The sequence below is a fragment of the Anser cygnoides genome, chromosome 3 (genome assembly GCF_040182565.1).
Source record: "Anser cygnoides isolate HZ-2024a breed goose chromosome 3, Taihu_goose_T2T_genome, whole genome shotgun sequence".
NCBI classification, from domain to species: domain Eukaryota; kingdom Metazoa; phylum Chordata; class Aves; order Anseriformes; family Anatidae; genus Anser; species Anser cygnoides.
This window is the reverse complement of record NC_089875.1, coordinates 72,185,244-72,209,078: the sequence shown is the minus strand read 5'-3', so window position 1 is coordinate 72,209,078 and position 23,835 is coordinate 72,185,244. Positions and strand designations below refer to the sequence as shown.

At 38.6% G+C, this 23,835-nt stretch overlaps 1 protein-coding gene across 2 annotated transcripts in view; it reads right to left on the bottom strand.

Annotated features, from left to right (window-relative positions):
• Positions 1-23,835, bottom strand: part of LAMA4 (laminin subunit alpha 4) — a 97,221-nt gene continuing 73,386 nt past the window's right edge. For both annotated transcript variants that reach the window (XM_048081100.2, XM_013175564.3), the window contains exons 24-38: positions 22,193-22,324; positions 20,965-21,107; positions 17,229-17,364; positions 15,929-16,066; positions 14,258-14,391; positions 12,729-12,893; positions 11,902-12,055; positions 10,992-11,185; positions 9,278-9,467; positions 8,256-8,411; positions 7,480-7,639; positions 6,313-6,443; positions 3,771-3,864; positions 2,630-2,749; positions 1-587 (exon numbers count right to left, since the gene is read on the bottom strand). In XM_048081100.2, coding sequence (XP_047937057.2) covers positions 442-587; positions 2,630-2,749; positions 3,771-3,864; positions 6,313-6,443; positions 7,480-7,639; positions 8,256-8,411; positions 9,278-9,467; positions 10,992-11,185; positions 11,902-12,055; positions 12,729-12,893; positions 14,258-14,391; positions 15,929-16,066; positions 17,229-17,364; positions 20,965-21,107; positions 22,193-22,324 — 2,193 coding nt within the window. In that variant the 3' untranslated portion in view covers positions 1-441. The remainder of the gene's footprint in view (positions 588-2,629; positions 2,750-3,770; positions 3,865-6,312; positions 6,444-7,479; positions 7,640-8,255; positions 8,412-9,277; positions 9,468-10,991; positions 11,186-11,901; positions 12,056-12,728; positions 12,894-14,257; positions 14,392-15,928; positions 16,067-17,228; positions 17,365-20,964; positions 21,108-22,192; positions 22,325-23,835) is intronic.

Sequence of the window (23,835 nt, the reverse complement as noted above, 5' to 3'; positions counted from 1 at the left end):
TCTAGCATGTAGCTTTATTATTTAATGGACAGTAGTAGATCTTTTCCTGGGACACAAGTGGTGACCTAAAATATGAAATGACATACAGGATCTATCTTGGAAATAACATATTTAATATATTTTAAATTTCTTTTATGATTCCACTTTTTCATGTGACAGATTGGCCACGCACACTATAAGAAATGGTAAAGCTCACTCTTGTGGTATAATAAGAGAACTGCAGAAGCAATAGATCTTTATTCTTCAGTGATTTTTGTTTGCACATAAACATTAGAAGTGACCCTTAAACAAAATGCTTTCTGTAGATGGATCCTTGATATTTTCTTTTTTCTTTTTTTTTCTTCTCAGCATTGGTGATGAGTAGAACACTTTTGCTCTATTTTTCCTTCTTGTGGTCTTTACAGGACCACTGAAACTTTACAGGATTGGTGCAGTGCACTATCAGGCTGCTGGACATGTATTGATGCTTACAGCACCGCTAACCAAAGCTGCTTTACTAAAACTCACTGGTTTTTCATCAATCATGAAATTACGAATGCAGCCAATGAAGGAGTTGCGTGTTGTCAGGCTGGAAGTTAGCAGAGACTCTGGAAGAAACAGATTTTAAGGAAAAAGATGTTAGAGTTTAGGAAGACTAAAATAATCAGTTTGGTGGCATAATCTGTACTGGAAGCTGAGTCTCCTCAATTACAGTTCAGTGCTCTATTCTAAAGCCCATGCTGTAATAGATCCTACTTGTGACCAGTTCACCCAGAAAACCAAAGCCCAAATTCTATAGAAAAGTTTAGCTTTATAGAAAAGTTTAGCTACTGGAGTAACTAGCTTTTGGAATAGTCAGAATACACTAAAAATATTTGTGTTCCACTGAATAGCTTGCATGGATGAAAGGAATGTTGGTGCCTGCAATCTAGTCTATGTGTGCGATAAGAATCTTCCAAAAATTTTTCTTTCCTTTCAATTTGCTACTAACTGCAGCTTTACCGAATCTTCTGTGGGTCATTTTATGTCTGGACTACTGCCAGTGTTCCAGAGGCCACTAGAGTAAGTATGGGGAGTTATCTACATTTAGGTAAAACTCTTGACAGTACATAGTCAATAGAGGTTCAATCTTGCATTTTTGGGTGACTGCATTTTAAGTAACAGAGTAGATGAATTCCAGGCTGCATGTTTGCAATTTCTTTTAACATTACATGTATCATTGTCTGTGTCTGATTTGTTAGGTTGCATTTAGTTTACTGTATTTACCTGGTAATAGTTAGTGCTGTATTTTGTTTGTTGTTGTGAAGTTCATTACAAGATTCTTTTGTGCCAGGGTGATAATAGTATATAGGGAGCCAATGTATGGCATTGCGTTAGTATTCTATAATTAATGTAGAAATAGAAAGCTCTGTTATGACGCAGAACAGCATTTGCAATTACCACTTTATATTACCTCTCTGGGAAGAATTCTATCCTAATAAAACTCCAATTTGGATTTAAAGAGTGAACAGGCATGTGCACATAGATTTTATGATTCCCTTTGGGCTCATTTTTCCTCCTGGTAGTGTTGGTTGGATGAGAACATCATGCACTCAAGCCACTAATCCAAGATAAGCAATATAATAAATTGTATAGTTAGAGCTGCTTGTGATTGACATGCAAGGCACAGAGAAATAATGCTGCAAGCTTTCAGTGAGAAATGTACAGGAGATGATTTAAAAATTGAATCACGTAGTGTTGATTACAGTTTGCATATGAACCCCAACAGAGTAGCTCTGTCTGTTGAATAAGGGAAGTAAATGTAGTAATCTTGGCCCACGCTACACAGATGGTCTGTGAGTCACAAATTCACATTAGCAGACATCTGTGCAATAGGAATCACTAGTCAGAAAAAGGATCTTCATGTTTGGTATTGTGTTCAAAGACGCCATTGCTTGCAGAAGAGGAAAGCAGCCTACCAGCAACAAATCCTTGAGACTCCATTTACAGTGAGTTTCCAATCCCGTAAATGAATAAACAACTAAATAAATAAATAACTTCTTTAAAGCAGTAAGCCCTTACTGGAAAGGAAAGTGGAAAATAGTGATTTTTTCTAGCTAGTAGACTAGAGAACTGAGCCCATACCCAACTCTCTAGCAACTATGGATGTCTTAATTTCAATGAAGCAGGACATTTTTCTTCAAGAATGTGAGGCAGAACATTTCTGATCAGCTCTTGAGCCTTTGAATTTTACCAGGTTGTTCACACGAGTATGCTTTGTTCCTTTTTTTTTTGAAAGTAAAACTAGGCTTAGAGTCATAGTATGGTTTGGGTTGGAAGGGCCTTTAAAGACCATCTAATTCCAACCCCCCTGCCATGGTCAGGGACACTTCTCACTAGGCTGGGTTGCCTAAAGCCCCATCCAGTCTGGCCTTGAACATTTCCAGGGATGGGGCACCCACAGCTTTTCTGGGCAACCTGTGCCAGTGCCTCACCACCCTCTGAGTGAAGAATTTCTTCCTAAGATCTAATCTAAACCTACCCTCTTTCAGTTTAAAGCCATTACCCCTTTTCCTATCACTACATACCCTGGCAAAGAGTCCCTCTCCAGCTTCTATGCTTCCTGTGTAAACTGTGTTGAAATTTGAGTACAAAACTGTCAAATACTTACCTGGTACACCTCCAATAAACACTGGCTCTCTGTGGTCAATTGCCTTTGGGTTTAGTGGCCCTACTACATGGTTGACTTCAGAGTCTACATCCAGCTGCACCACGTTGGCATCTCTAATAACTGGAAGGAGAAGGAACAGGGATGAAAAAGATGGTAAAAAGCAACATCTGAAGTTTTTATGACAGAAAGGAGTATCTGTTTGATCTAAGTGGTTTGATTTAGTTTTCACTAGACTAAGTGAGAACCATTATCAGTGCCAGTGACAGTACCTGAGCAGATTTTGGTACAGAGCAGGGCCAATGCAAGATAGGGCACAGGAGCAAGGGTGCTTCTGAGCGAGATTCTTGACTGTTGGTGGCTGTGTCTAGTCTGCAGGGCATGAGCATACAATGGTGGGCTGCTGAGTAAAACTGGTAGCCAAATCATTCCCAATAGTGGACCTACTGGAATGCACTGGGGTTTCCTCCTTGCTTGTGTGCCTTGGCTTCCTTCAGAAGGAAACCAGAATGCATGGTGAAAGGGCACACACTCAGATCTCTTCTGGATGTGACACTGGAAGGCATCCCAAATGACCACCCCAGACAGGAAGGTAGGGGAGTCCAGAATACCTGAGATTTAGATGTACTTTTTGACTTTCAAACGTGGGAATGAAGGATGGCTGTCTTCCACAGGGAAAAAATCCTGACTGTAGACCTCTTTCTGTGTGAGGTTGGGGTTCCCAGGTCTGTCCTATTTGACCTGTAAGGGCAGCATATACGTGTGCCCAGTATTGGGTTAAATATCAGTATATTTAACCTCTAATTGGAAAATTTGGCAAAAGAAGAATATCTTCTGGTATACGACTTGGAAAAGGTTGCCAGTGTTTCAGCTAGGCTGCCTTGTGTTCCCTGAACAATAAGCATCCATCTTTTTGGTGTTTGGTAGGAACTTAGTGCTTGTATTCCCAGGAAACTCTACAGTTCCTTTGTCTGAGCAAGGAAAAGGACTGCCACTTTCATATGAACTTGCATCTTGACAGGTGAAAGGGAAGAAGTGAAAATATGACCCCATTTCCAGTGCACTGGTCCATGGAGATGGATAGCTGGGGAGGGAGAATTGGGCTCTGTTACCGTTCTTAAGGGGATGATCAAGTTTTACTGACCTGCAATTCGGTGCCACCTGCCATCACAGAGACTCTGTTTCAGTGTCACTGAAGTTGAAAAATCCCTGATTCCATTATTCAGTTTCACAGTAACCTGGGGGAAAACAATGTAACAGTCACTGTAAAACCCCTCCTGTTCTCTTTTTTTTTTTTTTTTCTTTTTCTTCTGTTGTAATGATGCGGTGTTCCCCACTCAAAACGAGTAATACATAAGTGAAAGAATAACAGTTCATGAAATTCCTTAGAATAGCACATCTAATTCACAGATTTTGATTTTTATTTTTAGGATTCAATAGTTCTGAAACATTTCTGATTTGAACTCAGAAAAGAGTTCAAAGAAATAAAAAGATTTAACAACGAATTTCACTCAAATTTTCTAGTACTTCTACTCTATAATTTCCTGGGTGTTAAATTAGTGTTTAGAGGCATCAGATGATGTTTTGGCATCTTGATAGCCACTTAATAAGGAAAACAGTCATGAAAAACCTGAGTATAAAAAAACAGTCAAGATGTGAGAAAAGAATAGATAGGGAAATCTAAGAATGATCTAAGTTATCTCTTCATGCTTACCAGAAAGCCGCTGGCAGAGCTAGAAAGTGAACCTAATTCTGAATTTTGCACCTCTGCATTAATCATTTGGATGAATACCTTCCTGCGTGCTAACACCACAGTAGCGGCAGGGCAGCGCCATGTCCCTGCTGCAGGGCACAAGATTCCCAGTGGTGATTGCCAGAGAACTCCAAACACTCAGCCCAGCCTCTCAGGCTTGGCAAATGTCTAAGTTTTCCCTGATAATACTGACAGCTTGTTGGCTAAAAATATTGTAAGGAACCAACTTATATTTAATTTTAGGGGATCTCTGTTTCGGTGTAGTTGTAACCAAGAAAATTTAAAAACTTTTTTTTTTTTTTTTCCTTCACAAGGGCACCAGCAAACAAAAATGCAATGATCCTCATCTTCTCTTTCATCCACCCTTGGACGAAATACATAGGATTGATTGAAGCAAATGAAGAATTTTTAGAGAAAGTGACTCCTTAATAAATCACCTAGACAAGCTATACTGATATAGAGAGATAAAGGCATTTGAAAAATGGACTAAACATACTGATCATTCTTGTTTCTCTAGCAGAAATGTTGTCACAAAACAGGTCATTGCTAATGAATTCAAGGAGAGCAGGTAGATGATGGTAAAAACACAGATGCTTACTAAGAGGGTAACTAGCATACCTGTCATACCTGTTGCAGTGACAGGCAAAGAAGAACTGCTTTTCCATAATGGATTTTGTTTTTGAATTGCACATGCATTATGCAGGAAGTGAGTTATGAAGTAAAAAGTGAGGCAATAGCTTTTGTTAGGTCAACTGATACAGCTAGAAAAACAGACAACCTTCTGGACATGCCAGTATTCCTTCAGCTCTTTACAGAAGTACTAGGCTGGAGCAGTTGTACAGAGATTCAGCCTTTAAGTGTGGCATGATACATAGCAGTGAAATGTGCTATGGTAATTTCTTTGTTGATTTACCAACGTGTAGCTACATCTGTAAGAATGGGCTGTCAAAAGTTAGGCGCCTTACTGAAGCACCTGTTGTCTTCTCTATAGTAAATATAGAAAAACAGATTCTCTGAAAGATAGCTCACCCCACCTATGCTAGACACCTGCTTCAGAATAGGATGAATGACCGTGTTGAACTGTCCACTCAGGTTCTCTATTGTAAAATTCTGTTCTTGTAAGAGAAGTGGCAGCATGTTTCCCCAGGTGTTGCATTTCTACCTGAGATTCAGCCAGCCTCACTTAAATATCCTTCTGTTTAGCTGACAGTTTGATATTGGGTAGTGCATTGCAGTGGCCACAGAATATTCACACTGCCTAGTCTCTGAATTTCTTTTTTACAAAAAGGAAAAAAAAAAAAGATTTTTTTTTTCTGTTCTAAGCCTTTGCTTGTTTTGTCTATTTAGACTGCAGCTTATTGTTGCATGTGTAGAATGCCTAGTATGGAGGGATCCAGAGTCTAGTGATGAACAGAAAAAGGTAGCAACAGCAACAACTATCTGATGAGTTAATTTCAAACCTCTCTCATTCAATTAACAGCCTTAGAAAAATCCAGGTGTCTAGAGACTGGATAAACAGACAATCAGAACTTTGCCTTTTCCTCCTTTTCCTATTAAAGCAAGAAGAGAAGGAGCACAACTCAGACTCTTCTAGCATACAAGAAATAAAAATCCATCAAGTGAAATTAAATCACCGTACTTGTTATACATTTTTAATGTGTGGATGAAAGAACAGTACCAAAGCATCAGTGCTCTGCTCATTAAATATTAATCGTTGGTATCAGTAAAGTGATCTGGTTTTGTCTTTGGTGTTATTTTTTTGTATGTTAAAAGAAGTATCTGGGTTGCCTAATCTAAGCAGTTAACTTATCTAGCAGAGGAATAAGAATTGAGTAATGGCAAATTTGTAAGACAAAAGATGCATATAGCAGACCCCAAGTACCTAGTAGAGGAACTAGTCAGAGAAGTGGAAGAAATGTGACCTTCATTATACCTGTCCATTTCTCATGTGCATATTCAAGTACTCCCCATTCACGCTGTGGCCATGCAGTAGAATTCCTGAGCTGCTTCGGGGACGTATTTCAAAAACAACTTCAAATTTCAGGCCTAGACTGAAGGATTCATCTGTGAGGGAAGAAGAATAACATTCTTTATGTAGTAAGTTAATGGTAAAACTGGACATCTACTTAAAGTCAACATGGAAATTCAAAGTCCCAGGGTGGAACCTATTTGCCCTGTCCTCAAAAGTATTAGAACATGTGCCAGTACACATAATTGAAGAGATGTCATGGTGTGCCATCAATGACCCACTTCAACTTTTGTTTTGATTACATTTGCTTGAAGTACTAATAAAGGTTTCTGTATGTTTCTCATTATTCAAAAAAACAGTTATTCTGTTAAAAAAATAGCAATGAAGTGGACAGCAGAAAATAGTTTCCATTTAGATTTTTTGGCAGTTTCTTATTGTGCAATTTGCTAGACTTTCAGCAGTCTTTATGCAGTGAGTGGGAGTTCATTTAAGCTTTGATGATTCAATAGCAGAAAGTCCCTTTTTCAATCTGCTGGCAGGCCAGGGAGCAAATTAGAAACACTGTGTGGGTCTTCTTGCTGTTGCCAAATATAAATAGGGTTGTGCAGTTTCCTTCCCTGTTCAGATCACAGCCTATGTGACCAAAAGAGCCTTCTTAAAACAATTCCTGGAACACAGCAGGCCTCAATGACAGAAAACGTGTCCATCATGCTGTTGTTCAATGTCAAGATATGCAGAAAGCTTTTCCTCAGGATTTTTGAATGACATGCTATTTTATTAATTAAAAAAGAAGGGATGACCTCTTGCTGGTGTACTTGGTTTTAGCTGCATTGTCTTCTATGTCTATAATTTTTACCATATTATAAAGTGTTCTCTGCTGAAATTATTCTAATTATTTTAAATATATGTATACATACACACATATAGATATACTTATCTAGCAACTTATTAAGTTTCATGGTGACGTTCTTACCTTTCAACATCATCTGCTTACCACAATAATGGTCTGTATCTAATAATCCTTACAGCCCACAGCCTTAGAAATTACCACATCCTTTAGTGAAATATACCATTTTGAAGTACAGTGAAAACGACAGTCTTATTATTAAATACATTTCAGTAGTGTATTACCTAGGACAACATATCCTCCTTCTGATGAAAAGTATGTTCCCGCTTCTGATGGGCCTTCAAAGCAAGGCGTTACACTAAAGGTCTGCGAAGCCGAAGTAATTGATCTTCCGTTGAGCTGCAAGTTGCTGAGACAGCCACTAAAACTGTAGACTGAGTTAATCTGGATGTGGGGGGAAAAGCATGATTAGTAGAACCAAAGTGCAACTAGAGCAAGACAGTATTATACATACCACACTACCCTGGGGCAATGCAGAGGCCTACTTTTCCTGAGTAGTGTGGCTATTTTGTTAGGCACACATCACCAAAGATTACCTTGAATGGGTCTTGGTTATGTTTGGTTTTGCTTTGACACTCCTTTCTATATACATCAATATCGCAGATGTAGAGCAGATTCCTGATTCCTAGGTACTGTCTCAAAACAGAGATACTGAGCCAACACTAAGCCTCTCTGAAACTCGTATATCTCAGACCTTAGGGTGAAATTGATCTCACCTAACTTGCCCTGACTCACCTAAGCTTGGATGTTGCTAAGATTTCTTTCTTCCTCAGGGACCACTGGCTTTCCAGATACTGCTGCAAATTTACTGATATCTAGCCCCGTTACCGCCAGCTCAGCCCTGCAGGAGCTTTGCTATCCACTCAGACTGAGCTGTGTGCTCCTCAGCATGCTGAAAATTGGGATCATAACATGCTTTTGTTCGAACTCATCCCTACAGGCAACTTTTGCATTAGCTGTACACAAAGGTATGGGATGATGTAATGGGTATCAGATTTACCTGGATGTTCTTCACAGCTTTTCCTGGAGCTACACCCCCAATATACAGTGGTTCAGTAACTTGCCAGGTATTAGTGTTACCACTGAAAGATTCTTCCAGTACTCGGAGACCATCAATTATCAAGCGGCCGATATTTTTTCCTCTAATAAATATTACCTAGAAACGGAGAAAAAGTATTTTCATCAGTTGAGGGAACACTTCTCTCCAGCGGAAGGTAAGAAGTTTGAGAAGAAAAGCTTGTGAGTCATAATCTACAAACCCATTTTACTGACTGCCAATACTTTTTGCTGGACAACTCTCTCCACATTTATGTAAAGGTAGATAGTAGAACTGCAGTCTTACCATTTTAGGGTACAAGGCAGAGGTATTCCAGGTGTCACAAGGTCTACCGAGATCTGCTCATCTTATATTTGCATATATGATTGGTTGCTACAGTGCTATCACAGTTAGTATTTTCATGGACTTCTCATGTTTTATGGTTTGGATTCATCCAACCTTCTTTAAACACTTAAGTGCCCAATTTAGGAACTTAGTAACTGTAGGCTTCTTTTGTAGTTATTGAGGAGAAACGGGTACCTACAGAGGGAAATTCACCTTGCCCTTAAAATTGTCATTTTATTTTCTTGGACTACAGAGGGAGCCTAAGAGAGCTATACTCCTTGCTTAGGCACTTCCAAGAAATTTGCTGAACAATCCTTCCTTTCCTAGCTAACTTTTTTGTTTGTTTGTTTGTTTGTTTCACTATTCTACTTGCTTCTGTCATTTTTTTTCAGTGTTGGGAGTTGCTGGATTTTTATAACTGATTCACTTTCCTGTCCCTAATTAATGACTTGTTAAAATACTGCACGAAAGTTTTGGCAGAAGCTTCTCAACATATAGGTGTGATTGTGAAAACATGAATGGAAATTCCCTGAGCTGTCAGATCATCAGTGTTTTTACTGTAGCATTATAACAAGTACCATCATCATACTGATTGATTGCCTTTTTAAAAGAAAAACAAACAAAAAAACACCCAAACTTACATTGTGCCAAAGGCCATCGTTGTATTTCTCCTGGCTCTTAATCCTTATCTTCTGATGACCAGCATTAAACATAAAAATGAGTCGGCCATGGGCAACAAAAAGGGCCATGAAATTGGTTTCTTTTTGGTCTGAGATGTAGAAAATCATTCCATGAGATGAGTGAGTTTTCAGACTGATAGAGAACTGAGCTCTGGCAAACAAAAACAATATCAGTATTAAAACAGATATAATTAACTGAAATCAAATTGCAGCAGAGGAAGCCTGAGATTTTTTTCTCATCCTAAGGAATACATATCTCCTTTATGGAAGCGGTGTTTCTGAGAAACTTCCCATTAGTTTTGGAGTAGAACTCAAAGTTGGAGAAGAAGCTGCCTTCCAAGGAACTTATTTTCAAAAATCAAAATCTCTTGAGTGAATAAAATCAGAATAGACCATAAATAACTGACAGTGTATATATTTCCATTCCTGTTGAACAGAGATAAATTTTCCTGTGATGGCAGTGTTCACAAATCTCTTCTGTTATTCCAGACTTGCTGCTAAGCTTCTGCATCCCAATAGGTCCTCATTAAGTCCACTACAGCATGGCAAATTATACCTGCTCTGTTCAACATGGTAAGCAGTGAAGATTTCTTGAGTGATTGGTATTACTACTTTGGGTCTGAAAAAGGCGAAGCTGCATTAGTGTAACATAGAGACAGAACTGATTAGTCCTGCTTCTCACTCCAGGTGACTAGCTTAGTTCCTATTCCTGATATTTTCTGAAGGGCCTGTACATTCGCCATTGCATGTGTGTGTACATTCCACACACACTTAGGCCCTTGCCAATGTCAGTTGTTTTAAAACATCATGTCTTTTTTTTTTTTTTTAAATGTGCATAACAATGAAAATTCTGTAATAACAGTTGTAACATGAATATATCTTGTAAGGATGAAAGGACATGTTAGAGTTTGTGTTTTTGTTCTTCCATCTCATATGGGCACCATCAGGACTACCTAAGGAAAACACTGTTGAATTAAAACAAACCTAATGCTTTTGTTACTTAAGTCAGGAAATAGCACTCTTCTTTTCTGAGTTAGTGGTCTGGTATGCTTCCAGGAAGTGCTGTGTTGTTGAATTTATAGTCTTTCATGGAAAGTATTAAACCACAATCCTTTGCTGGTCATAACACACCATATGGCGTATTCTGTGGGAGCCTGAGAAATAAATGTCCACAATATCTCGACTCATTATTAATTACTTGTATTTCCATTATGGCTTGAATTGGACATGGTTTTCATAGCTTTTTGTCCTACAGCACTGTGTAGACTCCTAAGCATTAAACAGCTGCCAATGTCCACTCAACACATAACTATATTTCATTTCTTGGTGAACTATCATGTTTTCCAGCTCTGCTCTAATGACATTACTTCTTGCATAAAGAGACTGATGATACACTGCTTGTTTAGGGATTACATTCTCAAAGTCTTCATACTGGCAAGGAAACACATTTAAAAAAAGAAAAAAAATACAATACGGATGAAGACTCCACAAAAGGAATGTAACTGGAAACACATTGTATTTATTGCTATTTCTCAGCTGAAATACCTATTAATGTATCCTAACAACGTACTCTATTGAAAAACTTGCCTAAGATATAACAAAAAAAGGCCAGCAGAAATATGTCCTTTTTTCTTTCAAAGATCTTCTATCATGTTTATTTCTGAAGTCCCTTTACCTTTCACTTAAATCCTTTGGTATGTGATCAAATTCTTGCCGGCTGTTTGCTGTTCCTCCAAACTGATAAGCGTGTTCAGTTGCTTTGGGGTTCATCGGTAAGTGGCACTGAGGGTCTTTTTGCATATTCACTTCCTGATACATTTTTTTGAGGCCAGTTGAAGGTTGTGAGATCTTGTCCTTATCTCTTCCCACCTTCACAGAAAGAGAACCGTTAATCAGATATTTAACTAAGATTGGACATAAAACAAATCAATCAATAAATATTATTTATATACAAGTCAACAATATGCTTTTTCCTTACAAAAGTACCAGGAATGGTTCCAAGTCAAATTTTCCTTACAGAGATCTACTATAGATACTCATGTAGGGAAGAAGGGATAATTAGAATGCCTGTGTATAATTATAATCCAGTTCTTTTGCACTTTTCCTCTTCAACTCTTCCTCTCTGTTTTTGATGATATAAGTTATAGTACAGACATAAAAGAACATGTTTGAGCCAAAAGTTTTGCATGCTGGAAGAGGGATTTTTTTTTTCATTTATATTAATGTATGCTAGCTGCACCCAGTAGAGAGAGCCATGCGGACATAGCTGAGAACAGAAGCGAGCTTATTGCCTTTAGGCTGTAGAAGAAATCAAGATGGGCTTTTTCTGCAGGACTTTTTAAAAGATGACAGAAATTCTGTTTTACAGTTCTACTAAGAAGGAGTGATGCGAGCATAGGCCAGATACACTGGATCAGGACAGTCATTTGTAGTGATGGAATGTATAAGGGAATAGAATCCTTTCCTTTTCTATGTCTGAAGTGTTACATTTTTGGTGTCCATAACTTGGAGAATTTACAGTCATGACAGAGTATGTATCAACAGTGGAAAATTCTAAGGTGGTACTGACACAGTTTGTAGCAAACCTTTTTATTACGGTTTCCTTTGGCTTTTGATGAGTTTTTTCCTTTCTTATGGAGAAGAGCAACAGGAGGGGATTCAACAGGGCATCCATAAAAAGAAGTCTGAACTTTCTCAGAGTACCGCTGGAAATCTTCCACTTCAACCTCTTGATCCAATCTGTGTTTCAAAGAGGGGATGACAAAAACAACTTTTTTTCCAAGTGTTGGAATTCTTCTTATAAAGACCACAGTAATTTACATTTCAATTTTAAATGATGTTTTGGTAGGCTTTTTCATTCTTGGATTGTGGATAAAAAATTACAGATCAATCAGTCAACGTTTGAGTATTGTAGGCAGCCTATCCTACCTTTGTCTGTTGTACCCATGCTCTTATAAATAGTCTGAATCTGAAACACCAATTCGCTTTAAAATCTATATAAGAATATTTCATAAAGTGATTAAGAGCAACAAATTTGGACCATTTGCACATGACCAGACTCCTAACTTCAGCAATGTCTGTGAGATTCCTTAGTATCATTTTGTTTCAAAGGCAGAAATGCAAGCTACATAAGTGTAAATTACAGCTATTCAAATTCTGCATTGCACCAACACCATTAGCATGAAAGCTGATTTGCATCAAGTTCTTCCCACTTTAACAATATCTCAACCTAGCAGGTCTGCGCCAACGGATTCCATAGAAAATAAGGTGAGAAACGTATTCACGCATACTGTCTAGCCTCACAAAATGAGAGAGGGATTTTTATTGTGAAAATCAATCAGCTCTCTTGAGCTATTACCCGAGCTGTCAGGCAACGACTGCCTAATAATATGTTTAGGAGGATGCTACGCACCTAGTGAAGTATGCATTGCTTATGCAGCCCGTGAAGTTGGCTTGCTGCGTTTTGAGGGGCGAGCCACCAAAATAGAACTTCTTGATGCTGTCAGGGCTTTTCCCTGCTCTGTCCTTTGCTGGATTCTTCTTGCTTTGTTTCTTGTCATCAACACTCAGCTCATATCTGCAAAGACAAAGCATCCACTTCGTAGGCTGGTTTTGGAAAAGTCCATGATGGTGGTTAGACAGCATATTACATGCACCTAAAATATTCTGCTCAATGCATAAAATCACTGAATGGTAGTGCCCAAAGTTGTGAGACCTTCTCACATCTGTGCCACAAGCAGCAGTGAAATTAGCCCACTGGCATCATAGAGTCCAGAGGCCCACAGATGTCATAATACCCTGAGTTTAAACATGAAGTCCAAAAAAATACAGTCCACTCAGTGAAGATAAATAAACCAAGGGATTGCTAATAAATGGATGGAGCTACTGTTTGTGTAATATAAGATCTAAGCTCATGCTATTCCTTCTTCTTCTTCATGTCCCTATCCCTTTTTCCTTCTCTTTCATCACAGTACATGGATGTTTGGGCTTATACAATGTCCTTTACCTAATCTCATTTTGCAACAAGCACATTAATTGCTGCAGATGCCAGGAAGGATTTTACTGCTTTAATAAGAAACTGAATATAGCTAAAGCATCAGACAGGTGACCTCATTTGTTTGGCGAGCTCAGAATTCAAAACTTTCAGGGAACTGTGACAGCCCTCAGCACTTTTCCATGGCAGCTTTATGCACTTGGAGCTTTTTGAACCATGTTTCTTGGATGTCAGAAGTCATAGGTACAAACCTCCATTTCAGTTAGAAAACTGAGAATGACCTGGTTGAATCTGCATAGGCAAGGTTCTTGAAGAAAGGGTATTTTGAGTATTTACTGTCTAAGAAAATTCTAAACACAGAAAACAACAGTAAAATACATACCAGTAAAACAACGCTTTCAACTTTTCTGAGAAGCAGATATAGACTTATTTCCCACTGCCATATTTAATCTTACATTTATGTCTTTCAGTACTAAAAATACTTTAAACATGTTCCACTCTGTACATCCCAAATGAATGCTTTTTCTGAAGATGCCTCAATTACTTCAGGGTCAATTTGGGATTTCATTAGCAAATCAGAACAGTCAGTTCCGAGGAAGAAAGAATTTCCTGCTAGTATTTAATTACACTAAACTGCATTCATACCTAAGGACAAAAAAAAAGGACTAAGCTTTTAAAAACACTATTCTTTTCTTTTAGTTTTAATAACATTTCCCAGCATCTCATGCTCAGGCCACAAAGGCCAAATTTCAATCTGAGATTTTGGCTTTGATTTTTTTTTTCTAAACTGAATTAATTAGTTTAAAACATCAGTGGAAAAAAACAAACAAACAAACAAAAAACAACTCCTAAAATCACTTTGAGAGTGAATATTGAATGATAATATGCACTTTACAAGAAATATTTTATTCTGAAGGTAGGCAATAAAAGTTGCTGGACAGCTTTACCTTTCTGGTGTGATGGAAGTAATGATAAAGTGGGTTTTTCCATCGTTGTAATTTCTGTCTGGTGATTGAATTTTGATTCCACTTGCACTTAAAACAACAGCACCTCTGTCCATAGAGATGGATAATACATCTGACTGAAATACAGACAAAATCATCTTCATAAGCAAGTGTAACACAGGAAAGTTAACAGTTCTGTTTATTTTCCTGCTGTATTTGTTTTCTCTAACCAAAGAGCTCTCTTTTTGCTGTTTTCCCAATTTTTATTGTATTTAAAGAAAGATAAATTGAGAAGCAAAACAGGAGATGATCTCACTAGAAATGGTATTCTTGCTGTTTTTTAAGATTGAATTTTGGAAATTCTGCTACTGATTATGTCTCATGTTTCTGTCACATGAGCTCCTTACCTCTAGCACACATATATGATGTTTACGTTTCATTTGTGCTTCTGGTACCCCAGCTATGGTACTACATAGAGCAGCTGTACTTCAAGATTACCACTGTCGTAAGACCAACACATTTTTTCTTTTCCTAATTCGCTCTGATCAGACCTGTTCAGTCACTCAAAATTATCTTACAGATATGATCCTCTATCTGGGTCAGGCATACAGGATCACAGTGCCACGTAGCAGGAGCATTATCTGTTCCATTAGCGCAAGCACTGCCACTGTGCACTCAGAGGAATCACGCTGTCTAATTCCATCAAGTGCTAAATTGCTGAACCTCCATTTGTTAAATAGGGCACTTGGCATCTCATAGGATTAGCGATTCTGAGGTAAAACCAGAAGTGGTGTGTGGGGTCTCATTTATGCAAGCAGCATGGATAGCTGACATGGTTACTGATTTCAATTTAAGGCAATACTCCACACTGTAAAATGGAAAAGTTCAGGAGTGGTTATAGACGTCATACAGCTTTCCTTGCTGCATTGCTCGTGATCTTCTGCAAGTATGGCAGCGCAGACATTTGGGATGGTTGCAAATGTTCTGTCATTTGAGCACGTGGGTGCTGCTGGTGTAAGTCTGAGACCGCAGAATCCTAGAATCACTCTGTCTCACTCAACATTTTGGGAGTGCAAGTCTGTATTTCTGCCCGTGGCACATCTCTGAGGGGGCATTTGGAGCAGCTTGGCTTTCCATAACTGCAAGGAGCCATTCTCAATTGCAGATTTTCCTGGTCACACATGGAGGTCTAAGTACCATTGGGGAATACAGGCAATTTTCCAACTAATTTCTGTAAATTCTGCAATGCTCAGAATAACATCCCACTAATCCAAACAAACTTTCTGCCTTTGCTTGTTGAGGATTGCCTCTGGGAGGAAAATGTCAGGCCCTCAGTATTATTTGTACTTTGGTAGCATCTACAGGTCCAAATAGGGATTGCAGTGCTGCTGAACACAGTGAGATCCGCTGTGCATTTCTACCCTCAGGACTTTAATTCTAGGCATATGATCACATGCTCTTCTCAACATCAAAATAATGTCTAGGCATTGCTGGGTTCATCTGTAGATCAAACGTGAACTGTGAAAATGAAGCCATCAATGAATGCTTCTGTATTGCGGACTGCTTTCTCTTTTATTAAAAGATGAAGTGAGAAATTCTTTCATGCCCTTAGTATTCTCCTGAGAAACAATCCAAAGCTAAAATAAAACAAACTGTAAAGAAAAATATACTCACTCCTTCAGAATAGTAGAACAGCAGCCCATTGGGCTGCAATGTGCGGAAATTAAAGCCTCCTTCAAATTCACTTAAGAGGGACACTTTTTGGCTTGATGCAATGAAGCTCTCTCCATTGAAGTATGCTTTGCGGGACATCTGTGTATTAAATAAAACAAATTTACATGTAAACTGCAGACAACATTCAAATCATTAAAAGAATGAGTCTATTTCTTTCTTTTAAAGATGCAGCCAATTCAGTTCTATAAAAACTCCATAGGTTTTTTTTTTTTTTTTTTTTTTTCTCTGCACGTAATTTATACAGGCTGTCCCTTGCAGGCTATGAAAATCTTAAGAAAGCGCAGACATTTTAGACAGCATAAGCCAAATTGTTCTCAGTTCCCTGGGATTCCTGGCCTCATCATAAGCCTGCTGATGTTAACGAACGTGCAAGCTAGAAGCAGAGGGGGCTCAAGCCCCTGTTTGAACTGTGTGGCACTGAGTCACCACCCCAGCATGTGATGTATTAGTTTGCCTGCTGGACTGAATGCTGGTGTGGGGGGTTGGACATGGCAATCGATAGCCCTCTGAGTCTCAGAAGGAAAACTGGGTCTGCAGTAAGACAAATTGCAGCTGGCTTCCTCCTTTGCAGAGAGTGAGATTGAGTGACGAACTCTACAAGTAGTGAGCTCTTTCCTCTTCATGGATTCTCATGGATATATTGAATAGATATGTCCATAGGACGTAGACCATAAACACTGTTTAGATTTACCAGTTTTGCACTGTAATGAACAAATGATAAATGATGGAAAGGATCAGAAAAGAAATGGCAATCTCCGCAGTGTTGGAGCTGGTGCAGTTGATTTGTGTATCACAGAGATAGAGCTGGATTGACTTAAGGAGTCTGACAACTCATCTGAAGGGGGATCTTGCTGTCTTTTTCATTCCATATATCTGTATTAGGACACATCTGAGAAGAATTCTCCTTGTCTCTTTAATAAAAACTGAATTACAAGGGAATATTTCCTTCCAGAATACAACACACAACTTATTTCAAATTCAACCTTTACATTGCAATCTCACATACGATAATAATATCAAGTAAAATACCTTGTGCTGCGATTCACAGTGAAAATTGGATAGTATGTCAGCAAACTTACACACACGCGCACATACACACACACACACAAGTCAATGAGCTTGTTGTCATTTCCTTTGCTGAAAACTTCCTTTCTTTTTTTGGGGGGAGTTAAAAGTCTATCTCATGGTTGCATCCACTGCCAAAATTTTGTTTTTATCTCACAAATGATGTTATGCTTACCAGTGAATCCTCTGGGCACCCATAGCTAATTCCCAGGGTTCCTGGTTCTTCTAACAAGTTGAAATCCTTCTTTTGGAACTGGAAACCCTTCATGCAGCCTTTAAAGCCAATACTTCCTGCCAGATGTGAGCTAATGCTGTTGGAAAACAATGTCAAAAAAAGTGCAGTTACATATTCCTTGCCTTCCTGAATATACTTTTATTGCAGAGGTGTTCTAAAAAACACTGAAGAGCCTCAGTCGCTTGCACCACTAGTGCCCAATTCCTACGTCTTTATGTAAAACAACTATTTAACCACATTAGGTGTGTTGAAAAGCCAAGATGCACCAGCTGTAATAAATGTTACAGGGGGAAATACATGACAGTTCAGAGGGAAGGCACATACAGAGTAACTTTAAGATAAAAATATCAGCTGAAATAAAAGAACATATTTTTAAATGGGTTTGTACCCACTTACAGTGAAAATCATTGGATTTCTATCTCCACCTGACATTTTAGAAAAGTTCTGTGTTAATTTTCCTTTCTTGATGTTACTGGCAAGCTCTATTATTGCATTAGGGAGCAAATGCATTCCTATTCCTTAACATGTATTAGTAACAGAGGTCAAGGAATTAAGAGTAAATTCTGATTGCTGATGAATGGGTTTACATAGCTGTAAATGAAAGCAGTAGGTGGGCTTCCAGGATCCTTTCTATGTCAGATTTGAGGTCCATAGCACAGCAGTGCATCCCACCTGCTCCTGCTCACTGCTCTAAATTTTCTACTCCACCCTCATCAAGATATCACAGCATCACAACACAGGACATATCACTGAAAACTTAGGCTGCATGAAGGAGAAATTTGCCTAAAATCACAGAGCAAGGAAATGACATGCTACCTACTGGGTACCAGTCCAGGAGATAACCAAGGAACAAATACACTGAAGGAATGAATGTGAAATAAAGAGTTTTGACCTGGTTAACATGTAGATGGTCTTTGTACTTTCCAGAGTGCTTTCCAGCACCTGTATTCTTCTCACCTCACGTGACATCAGTGTTGACATCTGCTTCTGCGCTAGCTGTCTATGCTTTATCTCATTGTAAGGTAGACATGGAACACATGAAAATGAATAAAGCTTTGGAAATACTTGTTTTTCTGTGTTGGCTAAAATGGACCATCATGTGGAAGAGTGCAGATGCACATGTTTGAAATGACGTGAGAATAAGAACACTGTAGGGGCATAATCTGCCCCTCAGTGAAATGGGTGGGAAGGCTAAATCAACAGCAAAGCTCCAGTCATTCTCACTGAGGCTTGGATCAAAGTGCAGGGTATCAGTCAATCAGTTTTACCTCCACTCTGATTGACTATGGCTGGATGCCACAAACATGCCATTAACAACAATTTCCAGGAGCAACTGGAACTAAAGAAGATAGGCTTAAAGCTAAAGAAATTTTTCTTCTGAATTTGTTCTTATAGTTCCCAGCCCCGAGAGCTCCTAGCTCCCCTTATATTCCCCCTTTGCTTTATGCAGGGAGTGAAGTGGTAGGAAAATAACATATAATGTTACTTCCAGATTCATTTAAAAGACAACTGACAGAGGAAAGTGCTGTTGAAGTGAAGGAAAATATACTGCTTTGAAAGAATATCAAACTTCTCTTCTAAGACTGCAGCTAGTTTTCCCACCACTGCTGCAGCCCAGTGTCAGTCAAATGTAAATCTGTCTAGAAAAAGGAAGCATAAATATCAATAGTACATAATAGCAGTAGAATGATAGACAGATAGTCTTAGTTCATCGATGATATAACTCTAGCAGCAACTGATGCACCTTTTGGAAATGGAAAGATGTCACCACATTTAGACCATGCTTTTTGCTGTGCACCCTTTTCAGGAGAACCAGAACTGGGTACAATACACAAGGCAAAGGTGTAGCTCTGCTTAAATCATTTCAGTACACATTTTTCAATGTTGATCATATTCTTACAATGTCTATTCATATTTTTTCTCTGTTACCATTTGTTCACTGAGTTGCTTTTTTTTTTTGTTTTGTTTTGTTTTTGCTTTGACAGTATCTTCTAGGTGTTTTGTATAATGGCCACAATGCACTCAGAAAACTGCAGGCACATAATTCATGTGATTCATCCTGTATCCTACATCTGTGAGCAAGTTTCGTTTGCCATGGGGCTGCTCAATTGCCTAGATTTCTAGGCCTTCTGGGCTTTTTCAGTTTTCTCTAGGCTTGATTAACCAAAGTATTTTTCACCATTCTTTTGCCTTTGTTTCTGGATCATTAATGTGTTCAATATCAACCCTAAGAGAGATCCTCTGGGCATGTGGTATAGACCTTTTATACTGTGAAAATTGAATGGTAACTATGTTTTATTTTCCCTTTCCCAGCTACTTTCTAATCCACCACATTCTTTCCTCCCTTGATGTCACTAGTTTTCTCAGTAGCCCTTTATGGCAGACCTTTATGAAGAACTATTTGAAAGGCCTGATAAATTGCATAGGCTATTTCTCCCTTGCCCACCATTTTGTTTGCATGGTCAGGTAATTACACGGGATCAAAAAGCATCATTTTCCTTTACAGGAGGTTTGTCACTATCATAAAAGCTTAATCCGCGGTATACATCACAGACAATATTATCATTATATCTCATTATATATCAATTTTACAAAAGGATCTCCTGACAACAAAATAAGGTTTCAGGATTTACCAGTAATTCCTAGAAATTATTCTGCAGCATTTGCTGTCTTCCCTTTTTAGTACATAGAGGTTATTTTAAAGAGAGACTGTATTTCTGTCAGCAGTTGTGAGTTTTCAGTTAGCAGCTGGAGACCTTTTGAAAACTCTAGCTGAGCTGTCTGATCAAGGGAATGCATGGTGCCTGTCATATGCTTCTTCAAGCATCTGTCCTGCTTTCCCAGAGTGTCACTCGGCTTCAGTACATTACCATTACAGGAACTGGGAGCTGTATGGTCTACTGGGATTAAGTTTGGCTTCTGTCAAATGGTACGATGGGAAAATGAGACTTTTCCTTTTCTTCTCACGCCTACACATAGACAACTGACTTGAGTCTATAGAGAAACTGAGAATCATCAGAATTGAAGTGCATAGTAGGATAGATATCACTTTTAGATTTGAAAATGCACTTGGTAAAGGGTTTTGATTCTTCAGCTAGTGCATTTTTACTTTACAAAGATCACTTTTTTGCAGAGTGAGAAGAAATAGTGATTCTATATTTTCATGTGTTTGAAATTGCCTTTTTGTTTTAAGAAGACAACAGTTTCTGTTAACATTACTATAACGGAACTGGTTTCAGCAGAATTTTGCTGTGCTGGATCTCGCCTAATCCTTGCTACTGTAGAGCTATGTACAAAACCTTAGAAGTTTGTCTTAGGAGTTGTTTCATGTAAAGGTGTTGAAACTGGGAAAGAAAAACACAATCACAGAATGGTTGAGGTTGGAAGGGACCTCTGGAGGTCATCTGATCCAACTCCCCTGCTCAAGATGGAACATCTAGAGTAGGTTGCCCAAGACCATGTCTGGACAACTTTCAAGTGTCCCCAAGGGGGGAGACTCCACGACTGCTCTGGGCAACTTGTGCCAGTGCTCAGTCACCTGCACAGTAAATAAGTGTTTCCTGAGTAAAGAAAGAAATGTTTCCTGAGAAATAAAAATGTTTTACTGTAAGCCCAGGTCACAAAAAGCAACTTAAATTACTTGAAGATAATGACTGAATGCCAGATGTCAACCAACCTGGACTGTAAGATCTCAGCAGGTGCTCCTCCAATGTAGATGTCTGTGAATGGCATTGCTGTTCTTTCATTGTCAACGCTTTTTATATGTCGTCTGTCTACTACCAAGATCATCTTCTTAGAATTGTGATATATAATCGAAATCTGAAAAGAAAAACATGTTTTTAAAGGTGTCTAAAGTGTCATCTTTTGTAAGTTGTCATGGTGATTTTGCAAGATCGATTGTATCTTTATGTCTTTTTGTTTGAACAGTTACTCCCATTTATTGAAAAAGTTGTTTGTGAATCGGGAGAGGTTGACAACAATTACTAGTAGGGAACTTATGTTGATGCCACAATTTCTCTGATGCCTGAAGAAACAGGTTATTTCATTTATGATTAAAACCACACAAAATTACCCCGTGCCAAATTCTACACTTCAGCAAGCTGACAAACTCCATTAACGGTGGAGTGCTTCATTGATTTATCCAGGAAATTAGGGCATACTTCTAAAAAAAACTTGTTTCATTGTCAAAACATGAAAGGCATAATTTTGCCCTGCTTAAACTGTTTGAGCAGAACTGTAGCTGTAGCTGTAGTAGTGGATCAGGAATCAGCCTTTGAATTTACATCAAATAAATAGCAGGATAAGCAAGCCACTAAGGGGGATTTGCTACTGCCACTGCCACAGTTACTCTGGCTTAAAGAAAATTCTCTTAAAACAAGTACAACTTGGTGTTTATGATCTTCAAAAGTCCATAAAATGCTATCCATATATAAAAGACTGCTACCTGAATAATTCTTACTTTGAATAAAACAGAAAATGCAATCTTTCTTGTAATACAGTGTATAACAACTAAGGTGGTCAAGTTAATATCATGACATGTTTTTAGTTTATGAGAATTGTATATTTGAAGAATATAATTGTCACTGATATAATTTAATTTTGAATTCTAACACCTTTTGTCCCCCATGAACAGCCCTGTCCTTGGCTAGCAGTGTGCAGAATCTGTCCACAAGCACTGATTTACCAGGAGGCATGGAGAGCCCTCCATGGCTCAGCGCTGGTGGGACTGACGTGCTCTTTCACATGCAAGATATGTGTATGCTCTACTCTTCTGCCCACTCTACTGCATGACCACCTGGCTCCTCATCCTTTTCCTCTTTTGAATGGTGTTACACCAAATCCTTGCTGCTTTGGAGCTGCTGGGATAATTAGTCAAATAGCTGTGATCATAACCCCATCTCTACCTCATGAAATTTGGCATCGTTAATCTGAGCCTTCTTCATAGAGTCCTCTAGCAGCATGGGGCCAGTGCTGAAGCCAAAGTCATAGCGGAGGTACAAGAACCCATTGTGCATCTCTAGACTGAAGAACATACTCTGTATAAAATAAAACAGCAGTCAGAAAAGCACTATCGTGACAACAATTAAAAACAAACACAAAAAGCAGTGCAATGAGAGTGTCTGACATTGTGAACAGCGTGGTACTGGGAAAAGGTCTTTTAGTTTGCAGAAGTAGAACACAGTTTCTGGATTTATGTATATTATATGTGTATATAAATATACAGAGAGAGGCACACGTAATTGTTTGATGAACACCACTTATCTGAAGGCTCAATGAACTGCTTGTCTGTAGAAATAGTGTTTGGTAGCACAGGTATGTCAATATTCTTCACCGGTGAAGTGTTCCTAATGTGAACACATCCATTTTCTGATAAAGTAGTAACTCATGCTCCAAGGCAAGATGTTGTACTGGTAAAAACAATGTTGTGCTAGAATGGCTGTGTCTGCATTAGCAGCTTCTGTGAGGATGCCTATAATAGCACAGCATTATATCTTTTCACAGCCCTGATCAGCACCATTGCATTTGCTGAAGGCTGAGCAATAGGTAGAGTATATTTACTGTGTATTTGATTTCTGGATTTCCTGACTATTCCTGCTTCTTGGTTTGGCTTCTTTTCTGTGGTTGAGTGTCCTAGACTTTATAAATGGAAGCTCTACTCCAGGAAACCTTTAGGGAGTGTTTGAAATGAAAACCTGTAGCACAGACTTATTCCAAATCTGAACATAAAGAAGCAGAAAGGACAGTTTACACCAAATGTGGATCTGGGTTAATGCTTTTAATGTTAATGTTTGTGTTCTCTTCTAGTGCTCATGCTGTTGTTCCCATGCCTAATGGAGACATGGGAACAATAACTCTCAAAAAACAACTGCAGGCCAGGAACTGCTGTCTGTGACACAAGTGATTCCACCCTCAAAAGTCATTACTTAAAGTAGTAAAAGTAGTTTTTTAATCTAGTGCTTTTAAATGAAACTGCAGCTTGGATTTGTCTTGAAAAGCTAAACTTGAAAATGAAACAGGGATTACACTTGAAATATTTATGAGCTGTCCTTGCAGAACTGAATAACGGAGCATCTTACACAGTCTTTCTAAAAGTGTCTGAGCAGACATGGTCTTCTACAGCTAACACCCAACTTGATCACAGTTTTCACCATAACATATAAAGCACCTACACGTCCAACAAACCTCCAGGCACTTTTGCTTAGAAGAGAAGTGACTGATTCACAACGGAGTCTGTTAAACTTTTAAAAGCAGTTGCTTAGACCAGAACCTCCTAAGAACAAAGGTTAGTGGTGGCATGCTATGCTGCAGAGCAAATCGCTCACCATAACTCTCAGGAAATTATCCTTAAGGTACAAACTAGAGATTAACTCTGTACTGAGAATAGATTTGTTCCCTTGTGGTGTGTAGACAAGTGTATGTCTGTGGTCTGTGTCTACATAGTAAACTGTTTTCTGTGGCTTTACTAAGCTGTAACCCACACAAGACAGGAGTTTGATGTGGAGATGCCCAAAGATAAAAAAAAAAAATAGTCTGAGTTTGTCTTCAG